Here is an 18,631-nt window from a genome sequence, read left to right as displayed (position 1 = left end):
TTCTACCCCTGTCCCATTTTGTTAAGAGAAGCTAGAGTAACAACTATGCATTAAATCCAATATTTTAATCTTTACTCAAACTTCAAGTACAAGTAAAGAACGTTCAAACCATTATGGAACATTTTTTTTTTATTTCTGGAACAGAAACAGTGCGAAACTAAAGCCGAAGAAAAATTGTTTCGTTGTGACAACTTGCTGTAATCCGTTTAAATGTCAGAGCCGAGTCTCACCACGGACATTCGTCACTGTATTCCTTTTTACTCAAGGTCAAGCGAGCTCCAACACTGATGGTGAGCGTCAGAAAGGTACAAAAAGCTGCTGACATGTTTAAATTGTCGGCTCTTAATTCTAGGCCGAGTTGATAGGTGTTTTCTGTGAGCAACAGTATTTGCTAATGCCGGCTCACTGCATCTGTAGCAAAATGCACTCTGTAGAAATCATATAAATGAAGAAAGGCCCCACTTATTGGAATCTTGTCTTCAAACTGCCGCTACTGTTCTCTTTGTTATAGACCTTTTCATTTCCTTGTGAACATTTTATAGTTATTGCCCATATCTGTGCTTGCATGTCATCGTGGCAGTACAGGAGCTTCTACTTTCACATGTGGTGTAAAGTCAGCTCAACATCATGATGGAATATAACTGTGCATTTTTCCCTTATAAAGAAATGGCTGTGATGATTAACAGTAGAGTCAAAATAGATACCAGGTCAACTATGTCACTAATTAGGGCCACTAGTCTGGCCTTTCATTCAATGAAACTGGCACCCGCCCCCACCAGACCTCCCAGGACAGTAACCTTCAAGTAAGGCCTGGGAAAGAATCCTCTCGACCACAAGCCTAGACTCCCAGCTCGGGGCCATCAAAAAGCGCTGACGATGTGGCAGCCAGACATGGCCTGACAGCCCTTGCCACGTAAGAAACAGTCACCCACCTTAATAAAGCTGTTTATTGTACTACTGGCGGTAATACCCTGTTGAGCATTGTTACCGACGGTTACACCCCAGATATTTTTTTGCATAAAAGGAACAATTGAATGCATGGCAATGAGGTCACATGGTGAGTTTCTGGATGGTATAGAGGAACAAGACGACTGCCACTCACAAAAAACTTGACACACTATAATTTATGCAAGAGGCTGTTACAGCTTCTCACAACACAAGGTCAGGAGGCATGCAAGTTGAAGAAAAACTTGCAAGTGGCCATTCTATTGAGCCGTTTTAGGCCATCACTAAGATTGCTTCAGATGTTGGCAGGTTTTATATTGGTTAGCTATCAGTTCTTTTCATGGCAGTGGATGCTATGTTTTTGCCTTCGGCCATTTTATCATATCACTTGATAAAAAGCAGGTGGCGCTGCCAGCGTGCCGCACTCGCACGCAAGTCCACCACAATCACGCTTTGAAGTGTGGGAACAAGTGGTAAAAATGAACCTACGTCATTCATGGGATATCAGAGTTTTACCATGAAGCTAGCAAGATGTCAAAGCACTGCATGGGTTTGACTACTAGCTGTAGCATTGCTTTCGAGATCCTTTTGTGTGGTGGAACAGGCCTTCCAAATCTTGGTCTTGCCTAATCGTGCGTACATAGAGTCACCCTCCCAATGTGACATGGCAATGTGAACCAGCAAAAGGCTAAGCAAGGAGATGCTCAAGCCAGTGCTCACTGTTACAATACCATGTATTTACAGCTTTTAGAAATGAAGGAACTGGGAGCAAGCCATATTCTGATGCATCGCAAGATACCATTAGTTTGGGCAGTTGGCAGAACACTCTTATTGAGAAGAATCACTTTAACGGGACAACTGCTTTTGTACAGGAATGCAGGCATCCTCAAATGTCAACCAGACAGGAGCCAGCAACAGAGTCAGCACAAGGTCTCCACTGTGGCCACGTCGTTAGGGCATCAGTGAGAATGCATAGCTGCAACTCCAACATCGGTAATAAACTCTCGCTAAGAGCATTAATTATCAGTTTAGCCCCAGAGTGATTGTATAATCAAGTAACGGAATGTGCTGCTTGATATTGACTTATGTGGAACTCCCACAGCAAGAACATCTTGGGAAACCCTAGTTGACTAGTAGCTACACAGCTCGAGGCAGCAGCGGGAAGCAGTGATATAGACATCTGTAGTGCACCTACAATTCATAATGTTAGGATGTGCAACTCCGGCTTCTATGCACACGTATGTACCTGATCATAAGTATTAGTCAAGATTAAGCTTGGTCTCTATTGTACATGGATTCAAGACACCGCAATGTTGTGGAAAAATGTCGTCCTGTATTTGCCGTTATCTGTGTGATAAATTTTGTTGCCTTTCATAGGTTTACTTTGGCACATTCGCCATTCAGGCAAAAGGTGCTAGCAATAGTTCATCACAGCTACAGCCACCACTCACAGTGTGCTCATAATGTCTAGTGTAAATAAATTGCCAAATGTCCAGAGGCAAACTCTCGAAGCTGGTGATCAATCAACGTAGTTTGTTACTAGTGCTATACCATTTGACCAATGTGGGTTGTGAATTGTGCTTTTAGGAAATGTTCCAAGTAAGCCAAACTTTTATTCATCGTGTGCCCATGCAGTTTGTACTTTTATGACTCACCGCAGTGAGAGTTTAGCTTGGATGTAAATGGTGCAGATTAGCAGCCAAGACAGCAGTACCTTTGAAGTATAAAAGATAAAGTTCAACTTCAGCAAAGCTCGCAATAAATAATTATGCATAAGAAATGCGTATGGCAGACACTGCCAGTTACTTCCCAGAATGTCAAAATAAGGAGCCCACTATGAAATCCCGAACAAGCACGCCTACGCAAGCAAGCACCCACTTTCCTTTTTTATATTTAAAATATACGCCATTAATGACCAAGCAAACACCCACTTCTCCCCTTGCCTCCCCCTCCTCCCCAAGTCAATTTTTTTTAACCTGTCTTCAGGTATGCGCATGATTTCTTAGCTTTTTTACAGTGTTGAGCCTCAGGGTTGCACTCAGAGTTGCCACAAATTTTCGAAATATATGAAGAAAGTCTTTCCCTCTGTCTTCGCAACCGAGCAAGAATCTCCCCTCCAAATCTTGTCAGGTTATTTGTCACCGACCGTGGAGGTGGGGTGGTGGGGGGTCTTGTTGGGGATTTTATGGTTAGCAGATTTTGCCAAGCTGGACTATAGATGCTTTGCTGAACAAGATATAATAGAGATATTATGGAGATGTATTTTATATGGGTTATTCAGCATACACATGGGATATTCAGCATACCTAATGGGATATTTGAAAAGACTAAAAAAATTATACACAATGCAGTGAAGCACTTGCAAAGTTCAGAGTGCAATCTCAACTGTGGCAAGCTAGAACCTTAAGACATCAGAAATGTGTGAAAACTGACTGGTACATATAGCTTAATTTTTTAAGGTCCTTCTCTTTTTGAGACACCTGACTCGATCCAAAACATCATTTGCAAGCAGACAAATACACGAGACGCCAAAAGCCTAACACTGTTTATTTCACAAAGGATGCTTTAAACTTCAAACGTGCACGTGCTTCACATGAGTGTTGCCTCTATTTGCAGCATGCATTGGCATGCACTCCACTAAGAAGGTGAGTTTGGTATGACAAACGGAAGCGATTTGTGGCTTTCACTTCTTACACAGAGCTACAGGAACAGTAGACTCCAAATAAAGAAGAAAAAAAAAGAGCCGAAACTGACAATAGCACAATTGCTGCACCTTTGGCCTGTAAAAGTTAGCAAGCGGTCCTGAAAACATGTCCAAGAAACCCATACAGACGAATGCATGGACGAATGTCTACACAAGCTTTCCGTAAAAAGCATGACCTACCACTGCACATTCATCAATGTTGCACAGAGAATGCAGCTCTTGAGTTTTAGATCAGTGGGCATTCTTCTTTTTTTTGTAATTTGCTTAGACCAGGCCAAGGGTACACATCTATGTGCTGATGAACATTCTTTGCACTCGCAAACCAACAGACACTGCATGTAGCCTTCCAATACACATGTGACGAACATCTGAACAGATCACAAGTTGTACCTTCCTGTACCATATTAATTAACAGTATACCCATATTACTTCACTCTATCTTCAATACAACACTATAATTATAATTTAGCTGTGCTTGGTCTTGGAAACAACAAACCTGTGAAGGTGAACTAGTGACTGTCAACTGAGTAACCTCTAGTATGTACTTCTCGTAAAAAAAAAAAAAAGAAAGAATAAGCAAACAACGCATTTTCAGATAGTTTCATGAAGTAGACTTGGCAGGTTGCATTTACCATCGCTGTGGCGTATGTACAACAGACTGTTTTGCACATCAAACATATCAAAGAGTGCTTGCTCTTGTTAATATAGGACAGGTATGGAAAGTTTCCAGCTACCTTAAAGAAACGCTGAAATTTTGGCATTTTACTCAAGCCATGGAATGAAGTTAAGAGCATCCAAAAGAACATGCAATCAAAACTGGAGTTTGATCATGACTGCACGTTGTTAAACAATATATGCTACATCATGGCAGCTACAATGATGCAGGCTGAGAAGAAATGTTTGTGTTCAGTCAGATTTAAAGAAATAGGGTGGAATCAAAATGTGTCAACTAATAGAATCGCATTTTTCTAGTACGGTGTGGTTATTCGTGTAATGGAAAGCAAGCACTTGTGATGCCAGTCATTTTCATTCTACAAGGCATCGGGAGACACAAACAATGCAGTTGAAAAAGAAAAAAACTTTTTAAAGCAATTAAGCATGAGAACAGGTGATATAAGGTGATAACGCTCTAAGATCTAATGAACACACTCTATAAAGAAAAATAAAACTCAAAATCTCTTCACTCAAAACGCACTTAAAAACAACGCTGATGGCTTCTCTAAATAGCAAGAGCTTGGCACTTAACCAAGCTGCAACTCTGCTCGGAACAACAAAAGCCTGCACTTGCCGTGCATATTAATAGCAGGAAATGCTCCACATTTTAGCAGCAGAGAACCAAGTAGGGCTGCTCACACTGACACATCCTTCGCTCAAAAACACACAGAACAGTATTTCAACAAAAAACAAGAGCAAAAGAGAGAGCACTCTCTCTCGACGCACTGCGCTGGGAACTCCCTCGGCTGCTTTTCTTAAATAGGACATACTTTGAGAATAAACATGCTTATGTACAAACGTGTGGTTATATATATATATATTTATATTTATATATATAGTATTTCAATAAGCAGTCATTACATTTGCAGTTTCTTTCATACTTTGCAATGCCATCAAACTGCGAGACTTCCTTTGCTAGGGGATCGAAAATAAGAGGGCATCCATCAATGCCGAGGGAAAAAAAGCCCTTGACAATTCCACATAGGGCGGTCAAAGTAGCAGTCATGTACATGCGTGCAGATTGCACGTACAACAAAAGATGGCTTTGTTGCTCTCGTGTTCTTTGTTCATGTTACCGAGAATAGCACCCCAGACGCACACACAAGTCGGCCACCCAAACACGCCCAATCTGCTGCCCGTTCACAACGCGGTCGCGACACTGCCGTCCCCTTACGACGATACCCGCAGTGGGAAGCTGGCTCACGCGGCCGTATCACAGTCGCTTTCTTGAAGGATACATTGCACCACCAAAGTTTAACTTTGTATTCACTCTGCACACTGCTTGAAAATCGGACAAGTTTAACAACACAGCTTGTTTGGTGCTTGATAAGTTCGGAGGGGTGGCACCGTTCAACTCCAGCGCACCATTTTCTCAGTGCATTCTATCGGCTGTTTGCTCACAAAGAACAGCATCACAAATGCTTCCGACTTGCACACATAAAACGATGCGTACGCACTCGAACAAGACTATCAGGAATAAACACCCGGCAACAGTCTTCAAAGCAGCTGCAGTGAACATGTCAATGCATGGAGTGAAGCCTAACATGTGCAGAAGCGTACGATTTACTAGGAGGAAATGCTGAATCTTTTGTGGCAAGTATGCAGCATAAGAGAGAAGGAATTCAGTATGAAAGCAAGATTTGTTCGTTAGTTCACCAACAAGCACCGTATTTTCACTGGCTTGATTGCACCGTTTATCTTTGCAGAGAGAAAAAGCACACAGCAGTAGGTGAGCCTAGAGTTGTTGAAGTACTCCAAAAGAACTTTGCAAGGAATCGACAGGTGAAGCAGTTAAACCACACTTCCTACTGGAACCCCACTTTAATTTTACACTTGAAAGCAGTACAGCCTATAATAGAACTAAACATTCTTACAGTGGCCACTGACTACAGCAGACAAGATCAATCTGTTTCCTCATTTTTAGAGAAACACAATTTCAACATTTGTGCGATCGCCAGAAAAGGCCTCTTTCAAGTTCTCAATTTACTGATAATGCTGCAGAAAGGTTTCACGCCCTTGTTCTTGTGTGCTAGTAGAATATTCTGGCCTCTGCAGCCCAAGTGCTGGCATTTCACAGACATCCCTTTGCTACTCACAATTCCTCATGTGGAGTATACAAAAAATTTGAAAAATGATGGTCTACTAGATACTTCAGGTGCACATACTACAACCCCTTTTGTCGAGCATAGCATACCACCTATGGTGTCTCATTTTACCACTCTAACCAGTCTTCGTGACTATTATAGACTGTGTAGCTGCAAGCCACAGTGAAACTAGGTTGGCATACTATCGCAGAACAAGAGTTGATCTATGTAGCCGATTTTCACACTCTCAAAGGTCTATCGAAGCAACCCATCACAATGAGCAACTCAATAATGCTCAATGTGTTCAGCCTACACAACTCCTTTCAGCTACACTCTCTGGCTTAAGAGAGCTTCACACACACTCAATCAAAATGTCTCGGTAACCGAAAACACGAAAGCAACGTTCAATATTCAAGCACACTGCTTCACAATGTCGCAAGAGAATGCAAGTTCAGCAGGAGGGCAGGCAGTTGGCATTCATTTGTCAGTCCCACCAATGCGCTTGCACAGCTGCACATAGATGTCCATGTCTGGCCAAGATTTCCCGAGAGAACAGCGTAGCCGATGGTGCAGGTCGCGAGCATGGGGTGGTGTTGCCGTACATTACGGCCAGTGCACCGGAAACCAACTCTGTCGTGACCGAATGCAGGGCCGGCCCTTACTGCACCGGCAATGGGCGAATGGAAGGCTGTGTTATTCTGTGTGACCTGTCCAGACAAAACAGCAACATGGGTGACGGCAGCTCATCACGACCGCTGACGACTGCGATGTGGAGTGGCTGCAGGCGTTGACTGTGTCGAAGTGGGACGGGCGGCGTCTGTGTTGTCGTCTTCCTCTTCGGCAGTGGGCTGCCAGAGGGAGCAGTGCGTCTGCCAGTGGCCCGGACGTGCCCGGTGGCCCGTTCGCCACGTGGGCCACCTGTCCGGGAAGGCAGGAGGCACTGCGGAGGCGTGTCCTCAGAGACGCGAAGATTGAGTGGCCGCCTCGTAGAACAGCACGTACGCTTCCGACGAAACGACACGTGAAGCACTCACTTCGGAAACCCTGCAGAGGACAGCAAACAGTGTTCACTTATTGAGCTGCTTATTTAAAGTATTACTGTAATTTCAAGAACAGCATTCAAGACTTTCCTTTTGCTAGGAAATTTCACAACTCCATGAGTATCATTACCGACTGTAACAATAATTTTTGTGGTTTTACGTCCCAAAACTATATGACCGTGAGAGATGCTGTAGTGGAGGGCTCCAGAAATGTTGACCGCCGTTGGTTTTTTGAAGGTGCATTGAAATTGTTCAATACACAGTCCTCTAGCTTTTCCTGACCATCTCAATGTGGCTGCCGAGGCCGGGACCTGATCTCACAACCTTCAGGCCACCAATCGAGCCCCATAACCACTAGACGACCACGGCAGGTAATGGCTAACTGTAGACATCGGTTCTTGTTTGCTAGTTTGTCGGCCAGTACAGGAAATTAATTGGAAAAAGCATTTAAGGGTAAAGCATTGAGGCAACACGGAGCTAAACATTCAATTGCTCGCAGGATTTGACTGTACTTCCAGCTCTTATGTTTTCTGCAAACACTAGTAAAGTGCACAAAGTCTAGCTAGGCTTTCTGACTCTCTCTTACGCCATGTTTCTTGCTCCCAATGCCAACAAAATCCGCACAAACTGCACTGCAAGCTCTGGATACCCTGGATCATGTCTTTGAGACATTCGATAGACATTCAGATCATAGTCCATGATCTCCGCAACACCAGGAGATTGCCCCCATTCAGAGTATTACGTCAACACCAACGAACAGCCTCTCTCCCCTGCCGTCAGTTGGCCAAGTAGCGCTGCCGGAGTAAGGGCCTGCACACACAGCTGCATACCCGGACATCTGTCACACGCAAGCGGAGGGCAAAAGAGCGTGTCAAAAAAGCATGTCGGCGACGCTCTTTCACCTTAACAGTGTGCAGCAATGCTCTAAAAATTGTTTACATGCCAACATATGAGTCATTTCGCAAGCATAGGGCATGCCACTGCTTGAAGGCCGTGGGCTCCACGCTCGTTGTACTTGCCTAGCGCCACTGCTAAATTTTGCATGACACAAAATAATATGCAAGCAGCCACTTGATACTTCACAGCGGCTATTTGTTATTCTTCCCAACATTACTCGAAGCTCTGTAAGATTCTATTATGATTGCAAGACTCCTTTGAATCACTGTGAAGTTTTTTGATGACGAAATCGGCATAAACATCGAGAAAGAGATATGCAAACGTGCATCTCACAGCACAATAACCAAAGACACTGCCTAACTAATTTCGATGGTGGGGAAGGTCCGCTTTCCCAGACTTACTTAGGAAAGTTCTCTGTTATGTGATAAGTGCATGCACAATAAGGGCGCTAAGCAGTGTGCAGCAGAATGAAGCCAACGCTTTAATTTTTTTTCTACAGAGTACCTACATCGCCAGAGGCATTACATAGGGGGAGAACAAAAAACAATCAGTACAAAGGAATTCGTAGCAAAACACTTAAAGGTACATACAAAAAAAAACACAGTCACATTTATCAGAACATAATAATGAATCACAAAATACATTTTCATTCACACAGAACATACATAATGCAAGAAGAATTTCACAGAATAAAAAATAATAAATCATTATTTGTTATATTAACCAAGTCGTCACTTAAGCTGTTCTACTCTCATATTGTTTTTGGAAAGAATAAGTAGAAAAAGGTATTGGATCTGCCTTTGAAAGTAGATATCTTTTTGCTATTATCACGAGTGGATGTGTAGGGGCGTTGAACAAGGTAGTTATGGTGATCGATTCCAGTGTTAGAGTAATATATCTGGTGCAATAGTTTAAGCCGTAGTTTCTGTCTACGTACACATAGCAGATCCCATCCCAATGTGGCCTTCATTTGTGAAACGCTCGCGTAGGGGATATAATTATTCGAAACAAACCTTGCCGCTTGATTCTGAAGTTTTTCTATTTTATTTATAATATAATCTTGGTGAAGGTCCCACACTACACATGAAGAATTAAGTATAGACCTGACCTGCAAAAATATAAAGTTTCCTTGATTTCGCACATGGCCTGTTTGAACTTTCTTCGATTAAAGTATAACATCCTACTAGCTTTTGCTATGGTTGTGTGTTAATGTGTTTGTTCCATGTAAACAATTTAGTAAAATGAGCACAGAGATACTTATAATCGCAGTGTGTGTTAATAAGTACGCCATAGATGTTATACGTATTGATGAAATGATTTGGATATTTTCCCCCACTCATACTAATTATGGGCAAAGAACTTCCACTTTCAGTGTGATATCCTTTTGGAATGCGTTACCTTCTAGCATTAAGCGTTGCACTTCAATTCCTTTGTTCAAAAAGTCCGTCAAAAATCATTTTCTCGAATAACCTCACTTCTGATCGTTTACCTGTTTGGCTCGTTCGTTCTTCATTTTTTTTAAACCACGTTGCATGTTTTGGCTTGATTTGCGATATAAAAGTGCATTTTGATGTCCGTATATTGCAAGAATTTTCTGTTGCTCTGTATAAATTTTACCGTCGATTTGTATCGACAAACCGAGGGTCCCACTAAAGTCTCTGGCTCTGGGACCCTCGTCTGTATATCTCAGATTTTGTACCTTGTTTTTGGAAATAATAAAACTTGAAACTTCAGAACCTCACACTGCAACACTTTTCAATGTTTAAATTCATTTTCCATTTTTCACACCAGCCTGTTGTGTGATCTAGGTCGGTTTGCAAAATGCGAGTATCAGATTCAGTCGCGATTTCTCTGTATATGACGCAGTCATGAGCAAATAATTTTATGGGTGATGTAATATTTTCAACTATGTTGTTTATGTAGATTAGGAACTGTAAGGGTTCTAAAACACTCCCTTGGGGAACGCCTGAAGGTACTGCTGTGGACGACATTATTCAAGACGACAGACTGGGTTCTACCATTCAAACAATTACATATCCACATTTGAACGTTTTTATTTACCGTAATTACTCGAATCTAACGCACACCTTTTTTCCGGTTAAGCGAGTTCATAAGTCGCATGCGCGTTAGAATCGAGTACGAACAAAAAAATTACGGTCAATCTATCGCCATCGGCAAATCCAAAATGATCGCCCCCTACGTGCGTCGGCATGGCACGTCGGTCATTTCTGCCTATGTGTTTCCCATGTGCGGCACTTCGTACGTGTGCTGAGGAGTTCGTCATTTAGTAGCACATTAGCATCGACGGCGTGGAAGGGCTTACTCCAAAAACTCGAGTGCACCACGATGCCGCTTTTAATAGAAAAGTCATTGCGTGTGCAGAAACGGACGGAAATCAGGCCGCATCGCGGTCGTTCGGAGTTCCCGAAACGTGGGTGCGGGACCGGCGGAAACAAAAACAGAAGATTGTCGACAGCAAAGCTTCACGCAAAGGCTTCAGTGGACCACAGCAGGGTCGGTTTCCGCAAATAAAGAGCTGCTCGGCGAGTATGTGCTTGAGCGGCACAGCGGCCCGTGACGACAGAACTGCTCCAAGTGCGGGCTATGCAATTAGTCTTAGAAAAAGGTCTAATGCGGAGCCAGTTTAAAGCGAGCAGGTGCTAGCTAACTAACTTTATCAAGAGGAAAGACTTTTCCCTTCGAAGGGGAACATGCATATGCGAAAAGTTTTGCGGTGGAGTACGATGAAAAGCTTCACAGTTTTCAGAGGTTCGTCCTAAACTTGCGGCGCAACAACGGCTACCTGCTTGGGCAAATCGGGAATGCCGATCAGACGCCTCTTTGCTTCGACATGCCTGGCACCACAACCGTCAAGAAGAAGGGGGCGAAGCAAGTTCGCGTGCTGACATCGGTCCACGGTAAAACTACAGTGACGGCAATGCTCTGTTACACGTCAGATGGGCACAAGCTTCGCCCGTACCTCATATTTAAATGGAAGACGCTCCCGAAAGGAGTCGTTTTTTCGAGTGGTGTGATCGTGCGGGCCAGCGAGAAAAATGGGTGCGCGTTGCAATCGATGTCCTATGTTTTTTTTTTTGTTTTTTTTTCGTGGTGGAAATCGGGTGCGCGTTACGATCGAGGGCGCGGTAGAATCGAGTAAATACGGTATGCCCAATGCAGCAAGCCTTACATCCAAGAACTTATGGGACACAGTGTCAAATGCTTCTTGGAAATCTATAAAAACCGTATCTACATGACTATTGTTATCAATAGCTTTGGATACGAAATGCCGAAATTCTATTAGTAGCGTGTTACAAAAAAAACTTTTCAAAAACCATGCTGGGAGGGAGTAAAGAGAGCGTCTGAACCAAGGAATTTAAATATATTGGTATGTAAAATGTGTTCGAATATTTTGCAACATATTGACGTAAATGAGATTGGTCTACAATTTTCTCCGACTTTTTTTATCTCCAGATTTGAAAACGGGTGTAACATTTGCTGTCTTCCAATCTTGGGGAATAAGACCAGTTTCAAGGGAGAGTTCATAGAAGATGCCTAAATATGGAGCAATAATGTCATGGAACTCTTTAAAAACTACTGAGGACAGTCCATCAGGTCCAATGGCTTTTGTTGTATCTAAGCCGTGTAATAATGAATCGCCGCAACCAACATCAATTTAAATGTCTGGCATCATACTGCTCTGGGCGGCATTGTTTAGAAGCGATGCCTGCTTGCAGTTTTATGTGAAAAAAAAAAACGGATTGAAAATATTGATTGAAACATTCCACTATCTGGTAGTCTGACGTCACGGCTTTGCTGTCGACAGTTAAGGGTGGTATAGATATATCTTCTTTTCAGTTCTGCTTTACATACTTCCAAAATGACTTCAGGTTTTCTTTTAGGTCTTCGTCTAATTTAACAAAGAATCTTTTGCAGATTTAATTGTTCCTTTTCATAAATTACTTCATTCACCCATGCACTTGTTGGTTACCAAACTAGAATTAGAAGAAAATATTTTATACGCGTGTCTAGCTTTCCTGACAAGTTTGCATATTTCTACGTTAAACCGATGTTTATGCATGCATTTTTCTTTTTACGCAAGTACCTACATGGAACATAGCTTTCGACCAATCTGAGTATTTTGTCCAGAATATTGACCATGGAGCCAACAAACAGCGTGCTTTTGACATATGCAGGTAAGTATGAAAGAAATTTTCTAGTTCAGCTCTAATAGCAACATAATCTCCTCTGTCATAGCTGAACACTTTTCTTCGTGGAGCCTGGGATGTCCGTACATGCTGTACGCTAAGCTCTGCGACAACGGCCCTATGGTCACTAATACCTGGGCACACGGTAATCTCCGACACTAAGTTTGGTTCATTGCGGGACTCCAAGTCTAAGATTGAGTTTTCTCGTGTAGGTTCCAGCACGTACTGTAGTAAGTCATACAAACCGAGCAGTTCTGCAAACTCTGAGTAGATATGGGAACCGTCACCAGTACCACATCCAGCACTCCAACTAATATTCGGAAAGTTAATATCTCCCCCAAGAAATACGCTGTTAGGCATAACAGATAGCACACCAGACAGCAAACTTTACGACTCGCTTGTGCCCGGTGGGCGATAGAATGTCCTGAACGCAACATTGTTTCCCTTGGGTAAACTCCCGGGGCACCAGACAGATTCCGAGTCATTTAAAAAAAAATTCAGAGCTTGACAACGTATTCGATATTAAAAGAAACACTCCCTTGCCATGCCCATGTCTATCTTCCCGATAAACAGTAAAACCTGGCGGTAAAGATTTTCACATTACACAGAGTCGTCCAACCATGATTCAGTGCCTATTACAATTTGGGGCTTAATGGTCGCTATTAAGGACATCAAGCTATCGACTTTGTTTTTTATGCTGCGACAATTTACTAGCAAAACAGAAAGCCGTTCAGGCAGTGAGCAACCCTCTGTATTATTGTTGAGGGAAACAGAATTTAGTGTAGGTCATTTGCCTCTATCCATTTGTGCAAGCAGAATCAACTTCACTGGAACTGCCATCTGGGTGTCACTATCCCAGACAAATGCTTGCCCATTGATAATCAGCTAATGATAACTTAGATGTACACAATTTTCTTTGCATTCTCTTTTATCTTTCGTATAGTTCCACAGCTTTTGCCTTTTTTCCTGCACAGCCTGGCTGAAATCCTTAGAAATACTGTACGCAGTACCCTTTAGGTTGAAAGCATTTTCAAAGACAGTTTCTCTAGCCTTCTACTGCAAAAAGCATGCTACAATGGGCCGGTTCTTGGTTTCTTTGAAAGCCCCTATGCAGTGAGCCCGTTAATACTTCCGAGAACGTATGTCTGCCACGTTTTTTTTGTATTTTTGCAACAATTTCTACAAAGTAACAGAATTTTCTCTGCAAATAATATTGCTACTGGTAGTCAACTTTAATAAACGCAAAAATGAGATTGCACTGCTTGCAGAAGTCAAGGACAAGGATAAAAGACAAAAGCATATGAAGAATGAAAATCCACCCACTTTGTGTCATTGCATTCGTGCCATTCGCCAGACTTTGGGTGCAGGCAGGTAGCTGTGTAGTGGCCAGAGTAGGTTGAGCCACTGTGATTAGACACCGCATACAGGTTGTACATCACATAATGACCTGCAAGGAAACAAGACACGCGAGAAATTGGACTGTCATGCCGACAAGCAGTAACTAAGGCCTTGAAAGTTTTCTATGCTAGGTACAGTGTCTGGACCTGCATTGGAGGTTTCAAACGAGGAGTGGAGTGATGGGTTATACTAAACCGAGGTTGAGAAATGAAAATCTACAAATGTAACCAATCACAACCTAGTGTAACAGTCCCTGAACACCAAGTACTGTAGCAACATATACTAGTACTGCACAGAAGTGTTCTTGTCACAATCGGCAAGTAAATAGTTATGTGCACTCTGTATAGAAATATACCGTAAGGACAAGCGGCAAGGACATGTGGTAAGAATATGTGGGAAATTATTCACAGCCCAAACATGCCATCATGGGCAGCAGCTACAGTAACATGACACTTTGTAAGAGGCACATAACAGCATGACAGACGTTTTAGCAATACCATACCAAGAAATTATAAGCTCATGTCGCTGTCTTTCTTGCTTTCATAGCAATTAACAAGGTGCCTTTAAAAGTTATGAAAGTAGTTTCACATTCAAACGTGCATAACGGGCTAGTTCCTCCTAACTTTTACACAATGTCGATAGCCATGGTTTGAATTTTAAAGGGTTTTCACTTATAACATATAAGAAAGGTTACTGGCCACTGATAGACATGCTTTGTGATTGTAGGCTTGTGCAAATAGTGAATTTTAGGTTTGAAGTGAATAGCAATATTGTTTGAATAATTTCTAATCAAATTTGAACACTGTATATCACATATTATAAAGAAATATGGGCATATTTGTGATGGCCCAACTAACCCGTCTAGCATATATTTTTTTTTAGTTGAAACAAGGCCTAAGCAAATGCCATTTTTTTGGTTCAAAAGAAGTTGAAGTAACTTTGAATAGTAACAGAATTTGTCTTTGAGTAGAATGCAAGTGATTAACTGTAAAATATGATAAGTTCTAAAATTTGATATACTTAGAGCACATAAGCTAGTAAAACAATCTTTTAAACTTAAAAAAATAATTATGAATCCATGCGAGGGCAATATGTTCATTTACCCTTTAAGTGAGGCTTTGCGACAGTGCAGATTTCTCCTGGATAAGTGTTTTCACGGCTAAAAAATACAGCAGTGATACCACCTTTACAAAGAAAGTTACATTCAAACTATTTTATACGTTATGAATGATGCTTTCCTGGCTTAGCAGCCCTCCACTGCAGCGAAACCACCTTTACAAAGAATTGCATGTGGTCTAATAACACCTATTTGTTTATTATTAATACTTAAAAAATTTCAACAATTTAAATTAGAATCAAAGCAAATTCGAATACAGGCCTGTTTGTTTGCATATTCAAGGCATTAGAATGTTCGCACAAGCCTATGTAATTGTGCAACATGCAAGATCTCAAATAAAATGGGAAATGAATCCCGCTGTCCTCTTAAAACTGTCGGACCACACTTAAAGGGCCAGTAAACAACCCAGAGGTCTGAAAATTGTTATGAAAAGAAATATGTGCATTTTTTCAATGCGAACATGCTGCTGCAAGATTTTTGCAAAAACTTGCCATAGTAAGATAGTTACAGGCATTAAAACATTGATTTCTGCTGGTTTCAAATGTTCGCATGGCATTGCCACCCTTTTCTGCCATAGGAAGGGGAAAGGCGTAGCCTGTCCTCGCGACTCCACCCAGTTTGGCAACGTAACACGACGCTGGTGTACATCATCGGCGTGCAGCGAACGACCAAGCACGGCATCCCTGACGTGAGCACGTGTCATAGCGATGCTGGGGGGAAGCGAGAGGAAGCGCGGTACGAGGAGCACCCTCTCCCAAATGGTAAGGCAGCAAAACGCTTCTTTATCTCGGAGGCTTTTGTTCTGGCCAGTCCCAGTAGTCTCGGGCTCTACAAAAAGACCGACGGCAGCACAGAGAAACGAAAATGCAGACTGCATGGCCGAAACTGCATCAGTGCAGGGCCAAGGCAACGTTTCATAGGGCAAAGGACCAATCAACAAGACAAGCTCAGACAGTCGAACATGAAGTAGCCCATGGACAAGCTTGCATCACTGCACATACAAATGGCGTACGAGGGGGATTGGTCAGGCGAAGGAAACAGGTGCGAGAATTATTTTCCGATATGAAGGTCTGCACTGTGCGCAGTGCCGTAATATTAAGAAAATGTGATCAATGTGATCTACTACTACTGTAAAAGTCGGCGAGCTTCTTTGAAGGGGTGTAAAAAAGTTTCGGGGCCTGTTTACTGGCCCTTCAAAAAAATTTTGGCTCTATTTATTCAATGTTGAATTCACCGACATGCACAAAAGAAAAGAGCTCAATGCCGAGTCCAAGAACTTGATTACTCACGATCGTGTTCCACTCTTAAATGCTTATAGGAGTCCTGCAAGCTTTTTCCTCATTGGTGGCACAAAAGTTTTTAAAGTCATTTCACCACCAATGAAAGCTGTTTTTTTCATAGAAGTGACGCTACTTAGCATCTTCGAATGCTTAATTTATTACATAAGATTTACTTAACAGAGTATCTTTAAAGGAGGGGGGGGGGGCAGTGTGAGCAATAGAAATTTTCATTTCGAAGAACATCTAATCAAATTCTTGAAAGCTTTCTTTCTTCACTTAGAGAGACTGCATCAACAAAATTTTTCTCGCATAAACGAGCCAGCATCATCTACAGGCCAGAGTTATCTCTGTAGTCTTAATAGGAGTGACCGCGATTTCCTATCTTTTTCATGATCGAAACTGGCAGTGTGCATTCAACACATAGTTTACTGCATTTCTAGAGTGCTGTAGAACTCATTTAAAACCTGTGTGCGCTGAAGGAACAGATAAATGAAGAAGGGCGTGACGTGGCACCATGCCCCATGACGTATCGCGAAGCGCGAGGTCACTGACTGGCAACTACAAGTGTATGCACAACTTGACTAAGCGCGTCATTAGCAACTGCCAGACTAGTTATTTTCTCCTCATGTTAGCCATGACGAATCCAAGATCTCCGATAACAATGCTCTGAACTTAACAAGAGATAAGATACAGTACTCGTGGATTGAAATGCGAAAATTTGGGGCTAAGTAATGCCTGCACCTTTATGTCGACTATCTACAGTTTTGACGAATTTTGACGAATGCTTGCATTGGAGGCGAACTTTACTTTTAGCGGCCAGATTTACAGCGACAGGACACAGTTATCCTGAACCACTGATCATGGCAGGCATTGTACTAAAATGACGCTGCATTTTAATAGGAGAGTGCTATACAAGCAAAGAGCTTTGTTTGATAAATTAATGAAAAAGAAACCGTACTTACTGTTGGACATGTATGGGCAGAGATCAAGGTTTGTCAGGGGGAACTCGACACGAGTGTTCAGCTTTGCCCGAAACCTTTCACTAGGAGAGAATCGCTTCAGATCTGATTATTTTTAGAAGTAAAGGATAACAGAAATGTCAAAATAGTAGTCATGCGCCATTCACAACCACTGCATACAAAGACAAAAACATTGTCAGTATGTGTTTTAAGCAAGAGCAGATACACTTCACTAATGTTCCTCCTACACATCTTTCAAAAACCATGTGGCACAACGATACTAAGCATGTTTCAGGCATTGCTTTGAGTGCATCTACGAAGAGCTGCTCCAAGCAAGTTTTTATGTGCCTCACTATATACCTAGCAAATGTCACAATACTTGTAGCATTTCAAAGGAACAGAAAGACAAACGATTTTTCACGAATTAGTAAAGTGCAATTTCACAACCCCGGAAGCGGCACTCTTACTGCGAGACCAAGTTTGGTAAGCCGGCAAATGCACGCAAAGAAAACATGGGCGGAGACGCCACCTCTAGATTATCGCACCGAAAACCAAACCGTGACGTCCTTGATTACAATGGCATTTATTAGGTCCTACACAGGTTCTAATTGATAAAAAATGAAGTGAATTGTCATCTGCGGGTGCCGCAGGCCTAGCATACAACATTTCAGAAAATTTCATCGAGCCAATATCAGTAGAATATAAAAAATACATATTGAAGTCAGTGATGTCGTGTGCAGATATTTCGGCATGAAATTTGAAAATTGAACTCCAATTTTGATTTTATCCTCTAATAATGAACTTATGATGGTGAAACTTACGACATTAGTGTTCTCAGAGTAAGGTTTGTCAGTGCAAATCAAGTCACTATTTCGCTTTAGTGTGCCTTTAGGTAGTAAGTGCCTTCAGGACATGATAATTATGTCAATGTCAGCTGGTCTTTGGCACAAGAGTTTGGAGCATAGATAGATCAGCTTGGACATGCAGTAAGAAGAGATTCACAATTGTATTGCAGATAAAAAGAATACGAAGCACAAGAATTTTCGGACACCGGTGGATGGTAAAGCTTTTTGTGCATTTCTGACGGGTCTTGCAGTGAGAACAGGTCTGGAAAGAAAAAGAAAAGAACAATCAAAACAGGGACACTGTGATTAATTTGGTAACAGCAAGAAACTGTGCTCCACATAAGGCTTGTTTTCTGTCCTTTGTGTAGCAAAATATTTGTAGGTCAGCCAACTAGCTATTTAGTCGGCACTGTACTCGTGTTAGACGTTAACGGCTCTGA

General features: G+C 42.1%; 1 protein-coding gene across 2 annotated transcripts in view; it reads right to left on the bottom strand.

Moving 5' to 3' along the window:
- Nucleotides 1-3,473: 3,473 nt before the first annotated feature.
- LOC142814539 (ubiquitin carboxyl-terminal hydrolase 2-like) overlaps nucleotides 3,474-18,631 on the bottom strand; it is a 280,351-nt gene continuing 265,193 nt past the window's right edge. For both annotated transcript variants that reach the window (XM_075893391.1, XM_075893390.1), the window contains exons 11-14: nucleotides 18,375-18,453; nucleotides 17,350-17,451; nucleotides 13,916-14,039; nucleotides 3,474-7,491 (exon numbers count right to left, since the gene is read on the bottom strand). In XM_075893391.1, coding sequence (XP_075749506.1) covers nucleotides 7,404-7,491; nucleotides 13,916-14,039; nucleotides 17,350-17,451; nucleotides 18,375-18,453 — 393 coding nt within the window. In that variant the 3' untranslated portion in view covers nucleotides 3,474-7,403. The remainder of the gene's footprint in view (nucleotides 7,492-13,915; nucleotides 14,040-17,349; nucleotides 17,452-18,374; nucleotides 18,454-18,631) is intronic.

The sequence above is a fragment of the Rhipicephalus microplus genome, chromosome 4 (assembly GCF_043290135.1).
Source record: "Rhipicephalus microplus isolate Deutch F79 chromosome 4, USDA_Rmic, whole genome shotgun sequence".
Lineage (NCBI taxonomy): Eukaryota > Metazoa > Arthropoda > Arachnida > Ixodida > Ixodidae > Rhipicephalus > Rhipicephalus microplus.
Note: the sequence above shows the minus strand (reverse complement) of the source record. Positions and strands in the feature narration are given on the sequence as shown.